Source organism: Crassostrea angulata, chromosome 10 (assembly GCF_025612915.1).
Source record: "Crassostrea angulata isolate pt1a10 chromosome 10, ASM2561291v2, whole genome shotgun sequence".
NCBI lineage: Eukaryota > Metazoa > Mollusca > Bivalvia > Ostreida > Ostreidae > Magallana > Magallana angulata.
The window spans coordinates 25,891,977-25,913,371 of NC_069120.1; the positions used below are offsets into that span (position 1 = coordinate 25,891,977).

The window sequence follows — 21,395 nt, forward strand, 5'->3', positions numbered from 1 at the left end:
ATATTTCTATTAAACTAACATAAATAATCTCCCGGGCGCCTATTTTTGCTCCTCGGGCGCTCCCGGGCGCTATTTTAATATCCCGGGCGCTCTCGGGCGTTCCCGGGCGCTTTTTAGTGAGACCCAATAAATCATAAGTTTAATTTGATACATTGATTCATTCACCTTGCATATTCCACATATTTATAAATATATAAAAAATATCAAAATATATATGTAGTTTCTAGTATTCTCTCATAAATGAAATAAATCAACCATTCCTACTTTGATCACAACCTTACAATTGGCTCTGTGGCTCATTATTGCTGTCAATGTCACAGGAAAAGTATGGACGTATATTGTATATCGCAACTCAAAAATTTTCTTTTACAATGGATTCCATCTTTATACTTCCTTTACTGGCAATCAAATAATGACAGTATTTAACTTGATACAACAACAAGATTTGAAAGTAAAAGTTGAAAATTTTCAGTTATTTTCATCATCATAAAATCCCTCTGCAAGTTTCACATCTTCAAGTCTTTAATTAAATTCTGTTTTAAGCAGTACAAGAAGACTGCAAGCAGTGCAAAATCTGCTGTATCCTTGAACAGAATGAAAGTTTATGCTGCATTAATTGAAAGGTAAGAATGTGACAATTTTTTTTTGGGGGGGGGGGGGGGCTATTTGTCCACTGACTGAGGGACTTTGCCCACATAGTTCATCACAGCCATCTGTAGGACCTGGGCCCTCTGCATTTCCTCCTCCCTGATGTTGTTGACCTCTGCCTCCCGGGCCTTCAGTCTTCTCTTAAGACTCTCGATCTCAGTCTCTTTCTCTTCTAGAATTTCTCTGTGTCTCAAAAGTTGTTCTGCAATACATTTAAAAATAATACAACAACTAATAAACAAGAGGCCCATGGGCCACATCGCTCACCTGAGGAACATTAGGTATGATAAAGTCAGCTTAATGGAGTCATAATACAAACAATCTGGACAATGTACAATAATACATGTAGATCCTGTATAAATAAAATCCATTTTTCCCCCTAGGAACTCGGATAGCCGATTGCTGCCAATACTTACAAGAGCAGACTTTAATCACCGCTCCTGCACATATATAGGGACTCAACGTTACACAAGCAGGGATGACCGCACACCTACGCAACTCAACAGGTACCAACGTTAACGCAAGCAGGGATGACCGCACACTTGCGCCAACAGCTCAGTCTAGCGCAAGCAGGGAGTGCCGCACACTTGCGCTAGAAAGGGCAGAACACCAGCAGGGATGACCACACACTAGTGCTCCACCGCAACCACCACCAATACAAGCAGGTATGCCCGCACACTTGTATTAATGCGATACAGGGCAGGGATGACCACACACTCTGTATCGTAGGTTAGAAAACACGGAGATTAAATAGAGCAGGAATGTCCACACACTCTATCTATCCGTATTTGTTCAAATTTAACCCCAAAAACAGTCGCTTGTTGTAATGCAATAGACACTGTCCCTATATATGTGCCGGCCTAAAATAATTCATAGTATCTAAAAATTGGAAATCAAAAATAAACAAACTTATCCGGCCTAACCCAAAACTACTTATGCAGAACAACTTATATACATTGAATATTTATTATTGTATAAAAATAATCGTCACAATAATTGGTTAACAGTGGATGCATTAATTAAAATAATCAAGAATCAATAAATCAAGGGCAATAACTCAATACAGTAATACAAAAAGATTCTAATGAAAAAATAGCTGCCTGCTTCAATTTTATAGTCATATCACATGTTGGGAATGCAGTTCTCAAAAAGATCCTTTACAATTGTTTATATATGGGATATTTAGCTACATCAAACTCTGAACCTTTTTGTGAGGCCGAAGAATTGTCCTGGAGCCAAAGTCTTAACAATTATAAAAGGAGCCTCATTGGTTAATACCCAAGCGGAAGTACATGTGACATATAATTCATTCTTTAGACATCCATGCCCTCGAGCAGACGTGCATGCTACGGAGCTGTACTCGAAGCGAAGTATAGGAAAGGTAATTACAATTTTTAAATTTTATTGCCCGGGGGGCAGAACCTAGTTGGTTCTTTTAGGCCTAGGTGGCCGTTTTGACCTAGGTGGTCAATATTTTCACATACCTGAGTGGTATGAATTTTCGGCCTAGGTGAGCCGTAATTGTTAAAAAAAAAAAAAATAAGTTATTGTAATGAACCTAGGTGGTTTACTGACAAAATATGTGTAAAGCTATTGCATGACATATAACCTTTTAGTGAAAGGGGTAGCATATATATAAAGAATAGCTTTGAGACACGTTTGCAGATTCTCGAGGCGGCAAGCTGCACGTGCGGTTTATGATTTTGTTAGCTAGACCAGATGATGCATGATAAATGAATTGAAGTTTGAACTTGTTTGTCCATCATTAAGTTATAAAGAATTTACGGGACTATATTTGAACATATGTTAGTATAATATATCTATCAAAAAACCGAGATAACTTAGTTATTAAGTTATATTAGAGTTATCCCGCTTGATGCGTACATGCGTGATATTTTATTTTCGTATACATTGGTTATAGATGGTGCAGCCTACTGTCTTACGGAAGAGACATTCATTGAAGGGGTTGAAGCTCTTACCTGTCATTAAGAAGGTCAGAGGAGGAAGACCAGAGGGTCTGAAAGAATTTGCGCGCATGTCTAAGGAAAAAAAGACAGACGTCTTAGAGTTGGAAGAGATAGAGAATATAGTCAACTCATTGACAGGGGAAAACATGATTGAGCTGTTGGAACTAGCTGGTAGGGGTTAAGTTTCTTAAATAATTATTGAAGTGGTTATGTGATGGTTGGAAATTAAAGCTTTAAATCTTTTCAAGAGTTATTAACCTATGATATGCAAATGTTGGGATTAATATTGGTATCTTTAGAAAGAATTTGTTGTGATATAAACTTTCATTTTATTAAAACAGGAAGAGATATTGATGTTAACGAGGCAAGATGGTTATTGCATTGCTTGATAATTTTTGCAAATGAAGTGGGGCAACCAAGAGGCCAGGCATTAGATGATTCAACGGTATGTTTTATATATGTATATGCTAATGCACATGAAACAATTCATACATTCAGATAATTACTGGTACATATACATGATATACATCTGTGATTTTGAAATTATATATGAATACCTAATTTTGCCCTTACATATAAAGCAAATGTGCGGTATGATATTTTAAAAGAGTGTTATAACGTCATATTTTAGGACCCTAGCACTAGTGCATCCACAGGGGGAAGCAGTACACCAGTACCTTTAGAAACTGCAGGACCTTCAAAAAAAAGGAAGCATGATGTTGATACAACCTTGGAGGAGAGGATTTTGTCTTTGAAGAAAACGTCAAAGGGGGAGATGGTCCAGGAGCTTAAAGAGAAGGTGAGGACACTATGCCTACAGGATGATCCAAGCAATGCTTTAATCCTGCTGACTCTTGATGAACTTGCTAAAGCGGCTAGGAAATTAAACCATGAGGAGGCTGACATGTTTGAAGAGTTGTACAGGCAAGCCAACAGATATCAGTCAAAACTTCAAATTTCTAATCTGTGTTTGTCTGTGTTAGGTGGGAAAGTAGCAGATGCAATTTCGAAAGCAATTTCTAAGTGTTTGAAAGATAAACCTGAAACCAAAGCTGAGAGTAAGAATGAATATGTTGAAACACAAAAGCGACCAGAGTCCCCGTTGAATGGTTTATATCCTTGTCAACCTTCTTTGTATCCTATGATGCCCGGCATGTATCCCAATATGTTCAATATGGGGGGGTATAATGGATATGGAAACCAAGGTTATCGAGGGGGTAGACAAGGCTATAGGCCTTATCGTCCTAAGGGTCCTTGCCATTTTTGCAACAGCAATATGCATTTGATAAAAGATTGTGAGAAAATGAAGTTGGCTAAAGGAAATAAGTAGATGAGATCATAATGTTCATATTTTTGTTCTTGATACAGCAACATGTATGATATTTTTCTCAGATATAGATGTGTATAAATGATATTTTACAAATTGTAAAGCTATTTGTTTAAATATTTTTTCTATTAGTGAAGTTTTGTTTCATATAAACTGTCATGTTTGCAGATGTAGTTGTACTATAAGAATAAATTCTTTTGTCTTGTAATCCGAGGGACACTGACGCCCTAGTGATTCGTCACGTGGATTGCAGGCGGAAGAATTCTTTCTTCAGGTGAAATTAATGCTGGTTGCATTGTTGGAAATTTACATTATATCAAATAATTATAATTTTACAGAAAGTGAAGTTTGCTCCAGAAGTTTTATCCTTCATGGAGGTTCCATCTTGGGAGTTAAATAGTGGTTTCAATCCCATGAATATGAATATTAGTGACCAACCAGCATGGATTACACTTGAAGGGAGAATTGCTTCGCCTGCAACCCATTCCCCTCGAGCAGAGGAAGTAATTAATGGCGATTTACATTTTAATATTAACACTTTACCAATAAGGGATCCAAGTAAATTCATTTCTGGTCAGATTCATTCATTTGTACCGGAATGGGAGTGTATTATGGATAAGATTTCATCAAAAAACAACGATGTTTTAAAATGGATAAAGAATGGTGTCAATGTCTTTGATTTCTTTCAATCATATAAAGGAAATTTTAAGGGAAAATACTACAATTCGAATGTGCCTCCCAAACATTATGCACCCAACTCTAGCATTTGCAAACAGTACTCTGATTTTATTGTCAAGGAATTAATGGATAAGATTCAGTGTGGAGCTATAAAACTTTTAGGTAGAGTGGGTGAGTGTCAATCCCCAAGAGTGGTTATGCCTCTTACTGTAGAACCAAGTAAGCCACGTCTTTGTCATGATGAACGTTATATTAATTTATGGATTAAGGATCTGCCTTTTCGGTTAGAGACACTGAAAGATATTCATCGTTTGGTAGATAAAAATGCTTTGTTGATCACGTGTGATGAGAAATCGGGTTACAGTCACATAAAAATTGATGAAGAGTCTCAGGAATTTTTTGGTATTCAGTTTGGAGGATTTTTCATGGTGTATTTAACATTACCATTTGGTTGGAAGGCTTCAGCCTTTATTTACCAATCCATAGGTATGTGTGTTACCTCTTATCTTAGGACATTCTCTGTGCGTAACTCTCTGTACATAGATGATAGGTTTGTTGCTACTAGGGGATCTGATTCTGTAGATGATGTGAAAGTTCATGAGGAGGCTAGGAGGTTGGTATATGGTTTAGTTGAACTGTTGACAAGGTTGGGTTATACCTTAGCATTGAGTAAATGTTCTTTAAATCCTTCAAGTTGTAAGAGGTATTTGGGTTTTTTAGTTGATTCAGTTAGGGAAGCTTACATATTACCAGATGATAAAAAAGCAAAATTCATAGATCTTCGAGAATCAATTTTAGAAAGAAAGGAAGTAGATGTCAAGACATTGCAAAGATTTACTGGAAAGTGTATTTCTATGAGTCTGGTAATCCCAGGATGTAAGTTGTTCTGTAGAGAAATAAATGCTGGAATTTCTCATGGTTTGAAAAATAGTAGGTCTGTAAAAATTTCTGGATCCCTAAAAGAGGAAATTGAACATTGGAGATTTGTAGATAAGTGGCAGGATTGTTCTAAATGGAGATTGGAATTTCACAAAACAATATCAATGTATACTGATTCTTCTGGATTTAGATATGGTGCATGTGTAAGATTGGGGGAGAAAGACTTAGTATTAGGAGATTATTGGTCAGAAAATGATACAAGGCCAATACATGTTAAGGAGGCAGATGCAATCTTGAGGTCTTTGTTATCCCTTAGTAGTATGGTGCAAGATTCACGAGTGGATGTATACACAGACAGCATGGCTGTTATTGGTTCTTGGAGTAGTCAGGGTAAGAGATGTAAAGAGCTTAACGATATCATAAAAGATGTTTTTCAGTTTATTGTTGCAAAAAATATTGATTTACGCTTAACATTTGTGTCCTCAAAGTTGAATGAGGCAGACAAACCTTCTAGAGTCCTAAGTGCAGCAGACACTATGCTTAGCCAAAAATCATGGATGTTGGTGGAGACAGCATATGGTCCACATTCAATAGATTTAATGGCACTAGATTCAAATACAATGAGTTCAAAAGATGGTATGCCTTTAAAACATTTTACACCTTGTGCAACTCCCCTATCAGCAGGTATTAATGTCTTTTGTCAAGATATTAGAAAGGAAATCAACCCCTATGTTTTTCCTCCCTTTGGATTGATCTTTCCTATTATTTGTTTACTCGAGCAGCAAAAGGTCATGTGTACGATAATAGTTCCTATGATGGAACCCTTACCTATATGGTGGCCAAAGTTGTTAGCTAATTCTATAGGGTCATTTTGTATTGGTGTAAATGGTGAAAAAGAAATAGTTAAGATTCCATCTAAGAATGGTTTTGTGTTGGATAATTTAGGTTTGAGGTGGCCGTTGTTTGCTTTTAGGGTTTTATTTGTGTGACTTATTTGAAGTTATTTCTTCATCTGGTTTTTATTGCAGGATAATCCAGGACAAATTGAGATTGACTGGGACATAATAGATAGGAGGCTTTTGGAACTGGATGGGAATATTGTTACTTCTTTAAAGTGTAAAAAAAGAAACAGTCTTGTAGAATCTTTTCTTGGATTTTTAAAAGCATCCCCTGGGTCTCCAACTTTATTGTCATGCACTCCAAATGATATCCGGAGGTTTTTAGTTTGGAAAGATCTAAAGGGAAAGACTACAATCCATAAGATAGATTGTGAAAAGTTAGGTTTGAAAGGTGATTTTGATTGTGGTTGTCCTAAGAGACTTGCTTCAGGAACAGTAGAAAATTTAATTCACCAGTTGAATAACATTTTTTATGAATTTGGGCGTGGAAAGATATGGGATGTATTGCTTTCAAAGGGAAACCCGGCAGCTTCACCTATGGTGAAAGAATACCTCAAGTTAATTAGGGAGGAGCAAGCAAAAGCACACGTATTACCAAAACAAGCAAAACCAATTTTCTTATCAAAAGTTAAGGCAATAGCTTTATTTATAAATAGAGAATTAGATAGATGTGATTTGACTCTCAAAGAAAAATTTGTTTTGATTCGAGATCAAGCATGGATAAAAGTTCAGTTCTTTGCAGGTGACAGGGCTGGTGATTTGTCCAATGTAGTTTCTCAGGAGGTCAAGATTCTAGAGGATGGTTCTGGTTTGGTATTCCAGCATACATTCGGTAAAACATTGAGGGGTGAAAAGGGAAAGAACAATTCTTTTGTAATAAAAAGGTGTGAAGACATAGTGGTATGTCCGGTCAAAGGTTTGTTAGATTATTTTATATTAGCCAAAAAATTGAAGGTGGATCTTTCAAAGGGATATTTGTTTAGAATTGTGTCAGAGAATGGAAGGGTTTTAGATAAAAATGTTAGTTACTCTGTAGTTTATGAAAGACTGTTATATTATCTTTCAACTTTAGGTATTTACGAGGGCGAAACACCTCATAGTTTCAGAGCTGGTTGTGCAATTACAATGGCTTTGTCAGGATCTGCTGAAAATGTAGATCAGGTGATGAGACACATTGGTTGGTTTGGCAAGTCAAGCGCAGAGTATTATAGTAGAATGCATACAATGATCGATTCAGGTGTTGTTGCTACAAAGTTAGCAGAATCTGTATTTCAGGGAAATGGGATTGAATCCCAGTATAAAGGAAAGGCAGATTATGATTCTTTGAGTAAAGCCTTTCAGTGAAGAATGGAACATTTAATGATAATGTATGTGAGTGTGATTAATGCTGATAGAGGATGTTATTTGTCTTCCTTTGTTACCATATTTGAAGGACATAATCATATATGAAACTAAGATTATGTTTATTTAAAGAGCATATTTGAAACATAAATGAACATTGGGAAATTATATGTTGTGCTTTATCATATACATATTTTATTTTATTAGATGATTTATTATATTTCATCTATGTTGATGTGGTGATAAAAATTAAAATTTGTTATGTTCATAAAAATGTTTGTTTTCTTTTGAGTATTGGGAGAAGGTTATTATTTTCTTTAGGCTACTGAACTGAAGGGGCATGTATGATTGATGAACTGCAAAGGTTTTATGCCCAAAACTTAAACATGATCTGAATGCGGGAGGGTATTAAACACTGAGGATAGGGTAAGAGCCTCATTGGTTAATACCCAAGCGGAAGTACATGTGACATATAATTCATTCTTTAGACATCCATGCCTGGTTTGTAGATATGTATACAGAGGATGGAGTGAGGAATTTTATAAGGATTATCTTTGTACAGCTGTCTACCCACCCACCCACCCTCTGTAGAAGTAAAAAATGGGTGAAGTATGTTGATATAAAATTGGCATATGGTATGCATCTATTTGCATGTAGTGTACATATATACTATGAAATGATCTATTTTAAAGGGAAAATGCAAAAGATGCAATGCATAATATCATCCTACATTCAGATTTAAATCCTTGCAAAGGTTTTATGCCCAAAACTTAAACATGATCTGAATGCGGGAGGGTATTAAACACTGAGGATAGGGTAAAATCATCTTGCTGATTAGTTTCTGAGAAGAAGATTTTTAAAGATTTACTCTATATATTCCTATGTAAAACTTCAACACCACCACCCCCCCCCAATGTGGCCTCACCCTACCCCCAGGGATCATGATTTTCACAACTTTAAATCTACACTACCTGAGGATACTTCCACACAAGTTTCAGCTTTCCTGGCTGATTAGTTTCTGAGAAGAAGATTTTTAAAGATTTACTCTATATTTTCCTATGTAAAACTTCGACCCCCCATTGTGCCCCACCCTATACCCAGGGGTCATGATTTTCACAACTTTGAATCTACACTGCCTGAGGATGCTTCCACACAAGTTTCAGCTTTCCTGGCTGATTAGTTTCTGAGAAGAAGATTTTTAAAGATTTACTCTATATATCCCTATGTAAAATTTTAACACCCACCCCCCAATGTGGCCTTACCCTACCCCAGGGATCATGATTTTCACAACATTGAATTTACACTACCTGAGGATGCTTCCACACAAGTTTCAGCTTTCCTGGCTGATTAGTTTCTGAGAAGAAGATTTTTAAAGATTTACTCTATATTTTCCTATGTAAAACTTCGACCCCCCATTGTGGCCCCACCCTATACCCAGGGTTCATGATTTTCACAACTCTGAATCTACACTACCTGAGGATGCTTCCATACAAGTGTCAGCTTTCCTGGCTGATTAGTTTCTGAGAAGAAGATTTTTAAAGATTTACTCTATATATTCCTATGTAAAACTTCGACCCCCCATTGTGGCCCCTCCCTACCCCCAGGGATCATGATTTTCACAACTTTGAATCTACACTACCTGAGGATGCTTCCACACAAGTTTCAGCTTTCCTGGCTGATTAGTTTCTGAGAAGAAGATTTTTTTAAAGATTTACTCTATATTTTCCTATGTAAAACTTCGACCCCCCATTGTGGCCCCATCCTATCCCCAGGGGTCATGATTTTCACAACTTTGAATCTACACTACCTGAGGATGCTTCCATACAAGTTTCAGCTTTCCTGGCTGATTAGTTTCTGAGAAGAAGATTTTTAAAGATTTACTCTATATATTCCTATGTAAAACTTCGACCCCCATTTGTGGCCCCACCCTACCCCCGGGGGTCATGAATTTCACAACTTTGAATCTACACTACCTGAGGATGCTTCCACACAAGTTTCAGCTTTCCTGGCTGATTAGTTTCTGAGAAGAAGATTTTTAAAGATTTACTCTATATATTCCTATTTAAAACTTCAACCCCTAATTGTGGCCCCACCCTACCCCCGGGGGTCATGAATTTCACAACTTTGAATCTACACTACCTGAGGATGCTGCCACACAAGTTTCAGCTTTCCTGGCTTTCTGGTTCTTGAGAAGAAGATTTTTGAAAATTTCTCGAAATTTTTCATTAATTTCTAATTATCTCCCCTTAAAAACGGGTGTTGCCCTTAATTTTCACAACTTTGCATCCCCTTTGCCTAAGGATGATTTGTGCCAAGTTTGGTTGAAATTGGCCAAGTAGTTCTTGAGAAGATGTTGAAAATGTGAAAAGTTTACGGACGGACGGACGGACGGACAGACGACAGACAAAAAGTGATCAGAATAGCTCACTTGAGCTTTCAGCTCAGGTGAGCTAAAAAGAAACTGGGCTGATAATTCTAAATAAATAAAGATTAATTAGAAGCATTTCTTTCAAAGTAAGAAAAAACCCATAGAGCTACAGAAGACTAACTTAAAAACCAATTCATATTTCAGGTATAAAATCAAAGTTATCAAAAAACAACTAAATTAATTAAAGAAAAGCTGTGCCTATCAATTTTTACCTGACATTTTTCTGTCAGAGTCCCCCAGTTTTTCCCGTAGCTCTGTCTGGAGTTTCCTCTCGGCCTCCAGTTTGTTGACAGTCTGGTTCAGTTCTATTCTCACCTTTCCTACCTCTGACAGAGAAATGCTGTTCTTTTCTGCTAATTGCTGAAACAGAAAACGGGGAAATGAGCTTATATTCACATTGCATGGATGCACTTTTGCTTGTATTTCTTCACATTTGTGCATTTTAAAGTTGGGTCATTTTGAATTCCTAAGATGAAAACTTGGCAATCATCTTGGAATATGGCTGTTAAGTTATTGGTACGTTTACTGGAATCCTTTTCGGGTAATATCAAATGTGTGTCCAAGTCTTCAAGATCCAGTATACAGGCTTGCATTATTAGTGACGTTTATTAAAAAAAACATATGCACATATATCAAATCATTTAATATTTAGAATGACCATTAGTTCATATTAATACCTCATTGGCTTCTTCCACCCGCTTCTTTGCGTTCTCGAGTTCTAGCACTAGTGAGCTGACTTTGGACTGGAGTTCACTGATGGTTGATGACTGCTGGTTACATCGACTCTGTACCTCATCCTTCAGTGTCATGCTGACCCGTAACTTCTCCTCCATCTGCCTGTACCGGTTCTCCTAAAAACAAAATATTTCACATCAATTAATTAATTAATTTTTCCTCAAATGTTTCCTTTCTTTAATGTTTGTCAAATTCTTCATTGCAAAAATGTACTCATTTCCTAGCTATTTCTAACATTCTTTATTACAACAAGAAAATTTTTTCCTAAATACATGTACATGTACCGGTACATGCTATAGAAACTTGAATCCTCCATACATGATACCTCATCTGCCTGAATCTTCTGTTTGGCCAGTGACAGTTGTTCCTCATGATGAATCTTCTCCACCATATTGCTGTTTTTCAGGCGACTGATTTCTTCCTCTAGTTCCAAGCGAGACATCTCGAGACGCTGGTTTCTCTCCCTTAAAGTAGTCTCTGTCTCCTCACTCTCCTGTCGTACTCGAGCCACCTAAATATAAAAAATCCAAATTCATGACGAGTTAAATAAAAACACAGAACTTACAACAGAATTATCCATTTTAATTAAAGACAAAAAATAATGATTGGTACTTCCTACCCTTATACTGTATTTTAAAGGTTTTTAGACATGAAACGGTACCTCTTTATGTCTGAGTTGCTCTGCTTCTTTCATCTCATCTCTATGTCGACTTTTCTCTTGCTGTATTCGGTCTGAAATAAGACAGATTATTTATCAAACTTACACTATATTTGTACAACCTGCATGTTGATAGATTCACATCTATCATGAAACATCATCAAGAACTAGGAGTATGGTACAGATCAGAACATTTGTTCCCATCCATCATTAAGTTTACACACATGTAAATAATAGTAACATATGATACTTAATTCTCCATACCATCAAAGTGTGACCCTTTGAGCTTCATTTCAGCTTGCAGGTGAGTGATTTGTTCCTTGAGTTCGAATATCTGCTCCTGTTGCATGCGACATTTCCTGTCCAGATCCTCGACCTTGGTCTCCAGCTGTATGTTCTTGTCGTGTGCCTCCGACAGCTCCTTGTACAGCTTGGCTTCTAGTTTAGCTCTTTCCTGAAAGAGATTCAGAAATATTTATACTTTATAATATAATGGATTTTTTTAGATTTTGTATAGCCTTAAACAAAATTGAGCTCCCTTACAAGCAGTGGACACAGACATGGAAATTCAGCCAGGCGATAAAACTAAAATATGGCACTTTATAATAAGCTCTTTAGCTTTTTGATTTTTGTTTTTTATCTACATGAGGTACAGAGTGACAATATGTATCTTTACAGGTAATTTTATTGGCGAGAGGGAGTCTTTTTATCAACTTACAAAAAGTCTTAATCCTTAGTACATGTATATTCTTATTTGGACAGCAAAATATTAGTACAGGTACATATTTTTGGTGAGAAAAAGAAAACGCCAACATTCTACTGGGCACTTTTAAATCACCTGATGGTCCCGCCGAATTTCTTCCTGGTGCTCAGATACTTTGATGGTCAGCTCCTGCTTAAGCTTGGCAATCAGCATATTTCCATCATTGACCTTCTGCTCTGTGAGGGCAAGTTCTGACTCTGTCATAGCCAACCTTGGTAATGAAAGAAAAATGTGAAAAATATTTGCATAAAGTACCGGTACAACAACTTAATGATTTGCCATGGGGTCTAATCTTATAATAAACTCATCAAAAATTCTGTGCCAGTAATTGCTACAGTTCAATGCCGCTAAAAAGGGAATTTTAAAATCAAACAATGGAAAATTTACTTTGCAGCCAAAGAGTTGAATGTAGCCTTCCTTTCTTCCAGTGCATTTTGTAGTTGGTCAACTTTTGTGGTTGTTGATCTAAAGAAAAGATTGTTTGCAAATAAAATATGAAATGTGTATAAAAATGAATGTACCGGTATATCCCATTTATCTCAATGATACTGTTCACTTTTGGCTCCCATTACTAATTTTAGTTCTTGGGTCATACCTTTTAGATCTCCTCATAAGGTCCTCTTGCTTATCTATGGTGTCCATTAATTCACTTATCTTTAGATATACAACAAATTCAATGTATTACTCATTTGATATCGTATTTGGTAGAATGAAGTTAAAAATTGAGAACGATCGATTAACTGGTGTATATACCTGTAATACATGTATATATACCTCTTATTGAAAAACATACATTTTTACCAGCTACTGTAGATTCCTTAATCTACGCGAGTACTTAATGCTGTGTTCCACTGTTTTGCATCAAATTGCGAGAATATAAAACCGCAAGCTCCGAATTGTTATCATATTTCATTTAGTTTACATCTGTCCAAAAAATAAAAGCAAAATTTTAAAATCTATGAGATGTGCATCTCGAGATTTTGCATGGATGTCACGTCTCGAGATTTTGAATGGATGTACAGTCCTCTTGTTTAATAAGGAATCTAGAGTATATGGCTATTAAAACCAGTGTACAGGAAACATTATATATCTTGTTTCCAACTCACCTCCAACTTCTTATCGTGCTCAATCTGTTTCATGTGTTTTGCCATGACTGTTAGTTTGGATTTATGGTCATCATTCAATAGTGCCCTGTCCTCATTCTGACTAAGAGCCAAGTCTGAAAATATTTATATTTTGTTGAATTTGATAGTAGATTGTGCTTGTAAAATGTTTATAATCAATTGTTGTAATTCTCCATACTTAGAATATAATTTAATTGCTGTAATACAAAGGAAAAATAAATGACTTTATATTATTGTCTAATATTGTGTTGATGTAAAAACCTACTGAATATAGTGAAAAAGAAAGAGAAAGCTAAGTAAAGGAATCTATATTAAGAAAATGACCCTCTTTACTATTTCATACATTTAAGTACAAGAATGTTTAAGGTAGGTCCCTACTCAGGGTTTTTGTGGTTAAAGTAAGGTTTTTTTTCATTAATCAAGTAGAATAATACCTTACTTAATAAAAAGCCCCAAAATACATGCCTTAATTATTTACTTTTATCACTAGAGTCTCCAGAAGATGCATACCCCCTTCTTCGATCACATGATTTCAATCAAAATCATTATCTGGCTTACAGTTGTATATTAAAAAAATATTAAAGCAAAACAAAGATTCAAATGTTTTAATTAATCATTAAATATGTAAGAAAGTAATAACAAGTGTGATTATCTTTATTTGATTTATTAAAATTGAATTTTAAAATGAAATGTTACAAAAATGCTATTTCAAAATTTTTACATAATTTCACATTTTTTAACTTATCTTAAAAATTTTATGGTTAAACACCATTTTTTAAACTTTAAAATATTAGATTTATGTCTACTGCAACTAAAAAGCAAAATAAATATAGGACTTCACATGCTTCTTTTTTTTCTACGACCTTTAGAACACATACCCAGTATACCCCCTTATCAAATGCAGCTAAAAAAGTGTCACGAACACAATTCAAAAATACGTCAGAAAACAGCATTTTATTTATTTTGCTTTGATAAACCCTAAAATTCTTCTTTCAAAACTATTGTATTGAGTACAAATTAATTTTTTGGATAAACAGTACCTTTCCTCTGCATATATAAACACAAACGTACTAAAATCTCAGTACAAAAATTCATGATTTCCAACTATTGGACTCAAAAAGATCAAAACCTTTATATACTTGTAGACATTATTTACACTTGACTGCTTCTATAAAATTCAGAATTATCAATTAAACATTAAAAATTAGGGCAAAAAACAGTAAATCTGAACAAATATCGTTCTGATTTTAAAGCTTATTATATCTGCTAAATTGATGACGCGTCTGAGTAGGGATCTACCTTAAATACAAAAAATACAGTTTCACTTCATATTCTGTGAATACAGTACATGTATATCATTGTTGGAAACTCATGGTCATGCAGTCTCACTTCTCTTAACGTAAGAGAAGCAACACTGAATGTAGGTTTCCAACAATGACAATATTTGTATTATGTACATAAATAAATAGAACAATTTGTAAGAAATATTCAGACTGCTTTTATAAACAATTCTTACCAATGGACTTTAAGATGTCTCCTGGAATGTTATTTCCAGCCAATTCCAATCTACAAATCGTTTTGTTTGTTTTCAACATTTCCAGAATAGCTCGTCCCCCTAACAATCCGACACTGTTCCAGCGCAAATCTAAAACAAAAATAACTAGTGTTTTCATCACATGATCATGGGACCTTTTTTTATCATAAGAAATAAAATTGTCATCTACGTTAAAGGGGCATTGTCACGATTTTGGTCAACAATTATTTTTCCGATTTTAATGTTTACAATGCTTCAGTAAGACATTTTTAATAGTCAACCAAAATTTGATTGTCATCTGTTGAGTTAAAAGCGAGTTACAGAGCTTACAATTCTTTGCTATGTAAACAAAGCTTTTGTTTACATTTTGAATGTTGAAGTGAAAATTCAAGTTTTAGACCTCAAATGAATGTGTTTATCGTTAATAGTAACTGTTTATTTATGCTTAAAATCATTAATGAATACAAAAATAGACAAATCGGCTTGAAAAATATTTTTTACTGATATATTGAACCTATGTAAACAAAAACAGGGCACGAGCCTTGTTTACATGACGAAGAATTGTGAGCCCTGTATCTTGCTTAAAACTCATTGACTGGAACCCAAATTTCATTTGATCATTAGAAATGCATTCTTAAAGCATTGTAAATAATAAAAACAGATAAATAAAATTTGACCAAAATCGTGACCATGCCCCTTTAAGGCTGCATTCAAAAATATATATTTACATTTACAGTGTCTTTGCCTGTGATAACACTACGTATCAATTTTGTACTATATAACTCATAAAGGCAAATTGAGGTGCCAGCGGGGTTTGCTTATTTATATTTAATATATAATTGTACGATGGTTTAAAATTATATAAATATAAGTAATAAGGAATCATTTTTTGAATATTATGAGGTGATAATTTCGGTCGGGGCGTGATCAAATCTATCATAAAGCCCTTTGGGCTTTATGATAGATTTGATCACACCCCGACCAAAATTATCACCTCATAATACTCAAAGAATGATTCCTTATTCCTTATATATATCAAACTGTTTCAAATAATACATTATATTAAAGATAAAATTTATGAATGACATTTTTCATATAATATATGTTTTTTAAAGATCTACCAATATTACGGTAAGTTTATATATTCCAGTTCATGTTTTAAACGTGCTCCTACCCAAAGCTCTTAGTGTGTGGTTTCTCTTTAATGCTGCGGCTAGTTCAACAGCCCCATCATGGCTGATCTGGTTATTTCTGAGATCCAGAGCTTGTAACGCATCATTAGATCCCACACCATCACAAAACATGGCAAAAGAGTTATCTAACATTCCGAAGGCATTCCACTCCAAGCATAAACTGAGAAAAAAAATATGTATAAGATGAATGCCCTACTGTAGCAGTTATGGTAGTCTTTCTTTTTAACTTAAGCATAAAAAGCCTATCATGGAATGCTTAACAACCTAAAACAAGAAAAAGTTACTACCTTCAAGCGATTTACATATCAAATATAACTTAGCATAAAAATATCCACTTTGTTGGTTTTTCCAATGAATATTTATTTTTAATTCATAAGTCTATCACATCACTATTTATTTGCTTTTTTTTTTCTAGTCACTGGTCTTATTATCAATAGTTACTTATTTGCATTAATTAATTAGTTACATTGATTACCTGCCTTTATCACCAGTTACTTGCCTAATTTACTTACTTGCATCGCTATCATAAGATACTTGGATAGCTATAACAATACACAGGTACTTGCCTTGCTATCAAATGATACTCACCTTGCTATAGTGTGATTATGTCTGAGCATTTTCCCCACAGCTTCCACTCCACTTCCTCGAATGTTATTGCCCTGTATGAAGATAACAGATAATCTGAACAAAACGTTAACTAAACAGATACTAGGTAATCAATTTTCTTGATTTTTTTGTACCTTAACAACTAAAAAAAATATCCTTATCTTAAGTAACTGTTGTTAATAATTCCAATGAAGGAAATGCTCAGTTCAGCTTTAATGATATTAAATTTAATGAAACTGAAATAACATTCTGGAAAATAGATACTAACCTTCAAATCAAGAAATTTACAATAAGAATTTGTGGCAAGGCCGTGGCAAAGACCTTTCACTGCTGCAAAAGAAAGAGTAATGAATTAATACCAGAGTTGATTTTTTAAATCTAAACGTTTAAAAAAAAATAATAAATAAACCCTGTCATAAAATATCACAGAATAGATGTAAATGAGTGGTTTAATTTCCATGATAAAGGCAAATTTCAACAAAAATATAAACCTACCATCCTCACTTAACATGCAGTCAGCAAATTTGATTTCAACAAAGGTTCGGTCAGTTGCAATAACCTTGCCCAGAACATGGCAAGTCTTGGGGGAAAGACTATTGGTGGAGAGATTTAACACAGTTTTGCCCCGTTTTAGCGTAGATTCAAAACTGAAAATAAATTCTCAATTTCAAATCCAGAAATAAGAAATGTTAAGTGTATTATTAATTTGACAGTCTAAACTGTTTCTCAGTAAAGCTATTTACTATATAAAAATGAAATTGCTCTGTGAAATATATATCTTTTGTAATAATAAACATAATTTTTAGAAAAAGTCATAGCTCATTGGCTAGCTATGATGACCACAGCGTTTAACAAAGATGGAAACACTGTATTAAGTGTATTTAAATTACTGTCAATTCAAGGCAGATGAATGAGTCCTACCATGTTTCTTCTTGCTTGAGGGAAAAGTAAAATACCTCTTGAGGTAGCTGAGGACACATTCTTGAGGTTCAACATGGTTGTCTTTACAGAGCCTAGCGTAAGTGTATCTGAACTCCTCCATTGCTTACAACCTCTCTTCTTGTAAAGTTGAAACTTCAATCTGAAAGAATACAAACAAGATAAGAGGAAGTTGCACTTAAGATAAATATGATTTTTAAAATCAGATGTTTCCTATCTTCCAGGTTTATGTGAAATAGTTATGTGGCACATATGATATCAACCTTAATTGTAATGTTTGTTGAACATCTAAGCATTTAATATTCCTTATTAACCTAACTTAAAGTAAATAAAGTAGCATCTAAATGTTCATGGATACCCTAGGGTTTTTCATCTTAATAAAATGATTAAATTGATTGCCAAGGTCACTTTAAATAGGCTTCTGAAAGCAGGATATCCCTAAACATTTGGTTTCCAATTTTTCTTTTATGTACATTCATTTTTGACCTTGTGGTATCTGTTTAGTCCTTCCAATCAAATGCAAGATGTCTAGGGGTCAAATGAAAAAAGATTTGGTCTCAGGACTTAGACTAATCTGAGATTCCTCTGACTCTAACCCCCGCTTTTATATTGTGACACACGTCACAATATAAAAGCGGGGGTTAGAGTCAGAGGAATCTCGGATTAGACTTAGACATTTTAGGATTCAAATGTTGCAGGACCTGGATGTTTTTAACTTTCTGAGCTTAAATATAATCAGAATACCTCGGACAATTTTCAACATCATCATCTGGACTTGCTGCAATTAATTCAAAATCCCCGTAGACATCACATTTTTAGCCGTTTATTGAAACCTGATATTAGCTACTGGGGGCGTTTCAACTGAAAAATCTTGGAAATATTTCATACTTTTAAATGATCGTTTGAACCCTAAGGTATTTATATATATATGTTGAGTAATGAAGCAAAATGTGAATCGAGGATATCTAGGGACAGAGTATAGGCGACTTTAAAGAAATGTATTTTGGGCCATGCAAAAATATGTGCATTTATTAAAGTTTTTGATTCTCAACACTAAATTCACATTTCTAGTATAAATTGAACTATTTCACAGTTTAAATCAAAACTTAGACTGAAAATAGTATGAATTAATTCATCTGAAGTATGCTCGTAAATAAACATTCAACAGTAACTATAAATTATGTGTATTTATAAAATTAGACACTATCTTTTATTACATTCATGCTGTATATAGTTGTATAAAAAAAATTCCCCGTTTAACGTTGGTTTTATTTCATGATTACTGTAAATGTCACAATTTAAAATCTGAGAATGTGTCGAAACATGTTCACTTTCTTAAAAAAAAATGTTTGTCGCAGTGCAAATACTTTTTTTTTTCAATTATATGAATATAACTTCTTAATTTGATTTGCAATTGTATGTTAAAATTTAATCTTACCTTGTTTCATACAGTTATTAGGATTTTTCACATTTTTTATTTCAAAACAAAAGCAAATCCACCATTTTTAAACATTCGTGTTACCGCGGTTCTTTCTTATTTTCATTACAAAAGAGCTTTATTGAGGAATTTTGATCCCGATGAAAATAAAAACCCTGGCACTAAACATGCTAAAGTATACCTATTCGTTTGGTCATTTCATTATTATCGTAAATACATTATTAGATGAAAAAAATATCCAATTCCAAATGAGACCCATATAATATACAGGCTACTGGAGATACAATCACAAGCAGTGCGCTTGACTTTAAATATGTATTTTATAATATATGGTCGAAGGTCCTAAAATCAACAGGGTCCAAATTTCGACGGTGTTCATCTTTTGTTTACATCTCATTCGTTTTCGCAGGAACGCGAGCATTTTTTTATACATACGATGCAATGATAGACTAGCAATCAACTGGCCCAGTATTTAGTAAAATGTACTTCAAACAAGTAAGAAATTAATTTATGAATTTTTCGTAACAAAAAACGGCAAATTTTGTTAATCCATAATTACCCCCAAATTTAGATCATGGTACATGTAATACAAAAATACAAACACTATGACGAACCCCATGATGTATCGTCTGCAAGGACTGAAGACTCATTAAGGAAAAACAATTAATGTTGTGAGGATAAATTTCACTGACAAGATATGAAGAGCAATCGTCGAATTTAGGACCCAGTAATGGTGACACCCGTAATTTTGTTGATGAATTTATACTTTGTATATTGAAATAACAAAATGTAAAAAGGTTAATCAACTTATGTTAAAACAGCAAGATATGATTCATATTAATGATAAATGTCTTACCTTTCAAAATTATTGCTCATTTAATCTGAAAAGAAGACCTATAGATTAAGACTGTCGAAATATGCGCACACAAGGATACTAGTAAGCGTTTTGTTGTTGTTTTTTTTGTTTTTTTTGTTTTTTTGTTTTTTTTTTAAATATATAAGGTTTCTAAATTTAACTGAGCCGATGATCAAAACAAGATATAGATTAACACATACGTGTTAAATTTAAACTTTTTCATTAAATTGATAGCAAGATATAACTTGTTTATAAGACGGGACCCTAATCAGCAGTTTTCTTTTAAAACCAGTATCTCCAAAATATATATACCCATATACATGTAATCATAAAACGTTTTCAGAAAAATTCCATTTTTTTTAGTTCTTAAAGACCGAAAATTCAAGTTACAAACGCCCCTCAATTTACCTGTACAAACTTCAAAATGATGCCGCTTGTCAATCAAGTTTGAAACTTGTTAAAACTCCGTTAGGAAAGAATGTATATACACCTGTATTGCAATGCATGTGCAAAATTTTGAAGCGTTTAGTAGTTGAAGATCAAAACATTCTAAACATGCAAAAAAAATTACATATTGCAATTAATGCACTATCTATATAATAATTATGTGATTTCCCATAATGAGAAATACATGTACATCATGCGCGGATCGGGGATGGGAGTTGTTATATCATAATTTCTAAATTATATAGTAACATTACCAAAAAAATCATGTGTGCCTTGCACCCCTGGTAAACTCAAATATCTTTGGACCTCCTTGCGAGAAATAAAATCTCTCGATCCGCGCATGTTTTTAGTTTTTTAATGCAATGTATAAAGAACTATCATGATTCGTCGTTCCAATCATTTTCAGCCACAGGCACTTGTTTCCGTAAATAAATTCAATCCATACAGACACAGCAAGATGCTTGCGTCACAACAAGTTAACAATGATGCTGGTTTCAAGTGAAATATACACCAATTGCGTAGCCTTGACAAATCTGTTGATTTCAAAGAGCAATGACTGAGTGGCCTAGACATACCTAAGTCACAGTGATGTTTGACACCCACTACCCAAAGCCCAAGCTCTTGTTGAAATGGTTCTAATTGTTATACCGTAGGATGACCTTTTATTTATGGAAGCGGTGCCTGTGATTTTGATGTATTTTCTTATAATTTTCTGATATCACAAATTCGAATATTTTTCGATAAATAAAAATCGAGTTTTTTACTTCAAAACTATGATGATTATGATATCACGAATTCGAACACATGCAATTCCTTAATATCAACATTAATTCTTGATATTAAAATGATTTCCTAATATAAAAAAAATCTATTTCATGTCACTTTTTATTGTCAAGAGTTTCTCGGGTTTTCTTTTTTATATCAAGAACTCGAAT

At 34.2% G+C, this 21,395-nt stretch overlaps 3 protein-coding genes across 3 annotated transcripts; 2 read left to right on the top strand and 1 right to left on the bottom strand.

Annotated features, from left to right (window-relative positions):
• Positions 1 to 134: 134 nt before the first annotated feature.
• Positions 135 to 19,263, bottom strand: LOC128167041 (leucine-rich repeat-containing protein 45-like). The gene is made up of 17 exons (XM_052832540.1): positions 19,158 to 19,263; positions 17,737 to 17,861; positions 17,276 to 17,427; positions 17,049 to 17,110; positions 16,763 to 16,833; positions 16,156 to 16,334; positions 14,964 to 15,092; positions 13,430 to 13,542; positions 12,919 to 12,977; positions 12,711 to 12,788; positions 12,399 to 12,534; positions 11,825 to 12,014; positions 11,564 to 11,634; positions 11,228 to 11,413; positions 10,845 to 11,018; positions 10,380 to 10,527; positions 135 to 850 (listed from the first exon to the last, which is right to left on the bottom strand). Exons 2-17 carry the CDS (start codon positions 17,820 to 17,822, stop codon positions 663 to 665), a joined length of 2,022 nt encoding a protein of 673 aa, XP_052688500.1. The 5' UTR covers positions 17,823 to 17,861; positions 19,158 to 19,263; the 3' UTR covers positions 135 to 662.
• Positions 1,967 to 3,957, top strand: LOC128167042 (uncharacterized). The gene is made up of 4 exons (XM_052832541.1): positions 1,967 to 2,029; positions 2,570 to 2,786; positions 2,957 to 3,060; positions 3,247 to 3,957. The coding sequence occupies exons 2-4, from the start codon at positions 2,570 to 2,572 to the stop codon at positions 3,943 to 3,945; spliced, it is 1,020 nt and encodes a 339-aa protein (XP_052688501.1). The 5' UTR covers positions 1,967 to 2,029; the 3' UTR covers positions 3,946 to 3,957.
• On the top strand, positions 4,314 to 6,644 carry LOC128167039 (uncharacterized). The gene has a single exon (XM_052832539.1). It carries the CDS (start codon positions 4,314 to 4,316, stop codon positions 6,486 to 6,488), a length of 2,175 nt encoding a protein of 724 aa, XP_052688499.1. The 3' UTR covers positions 6,489 to 6,644.
• Positions 19,264 to 21,395: the final 2,132 nt, after the last annotated feature.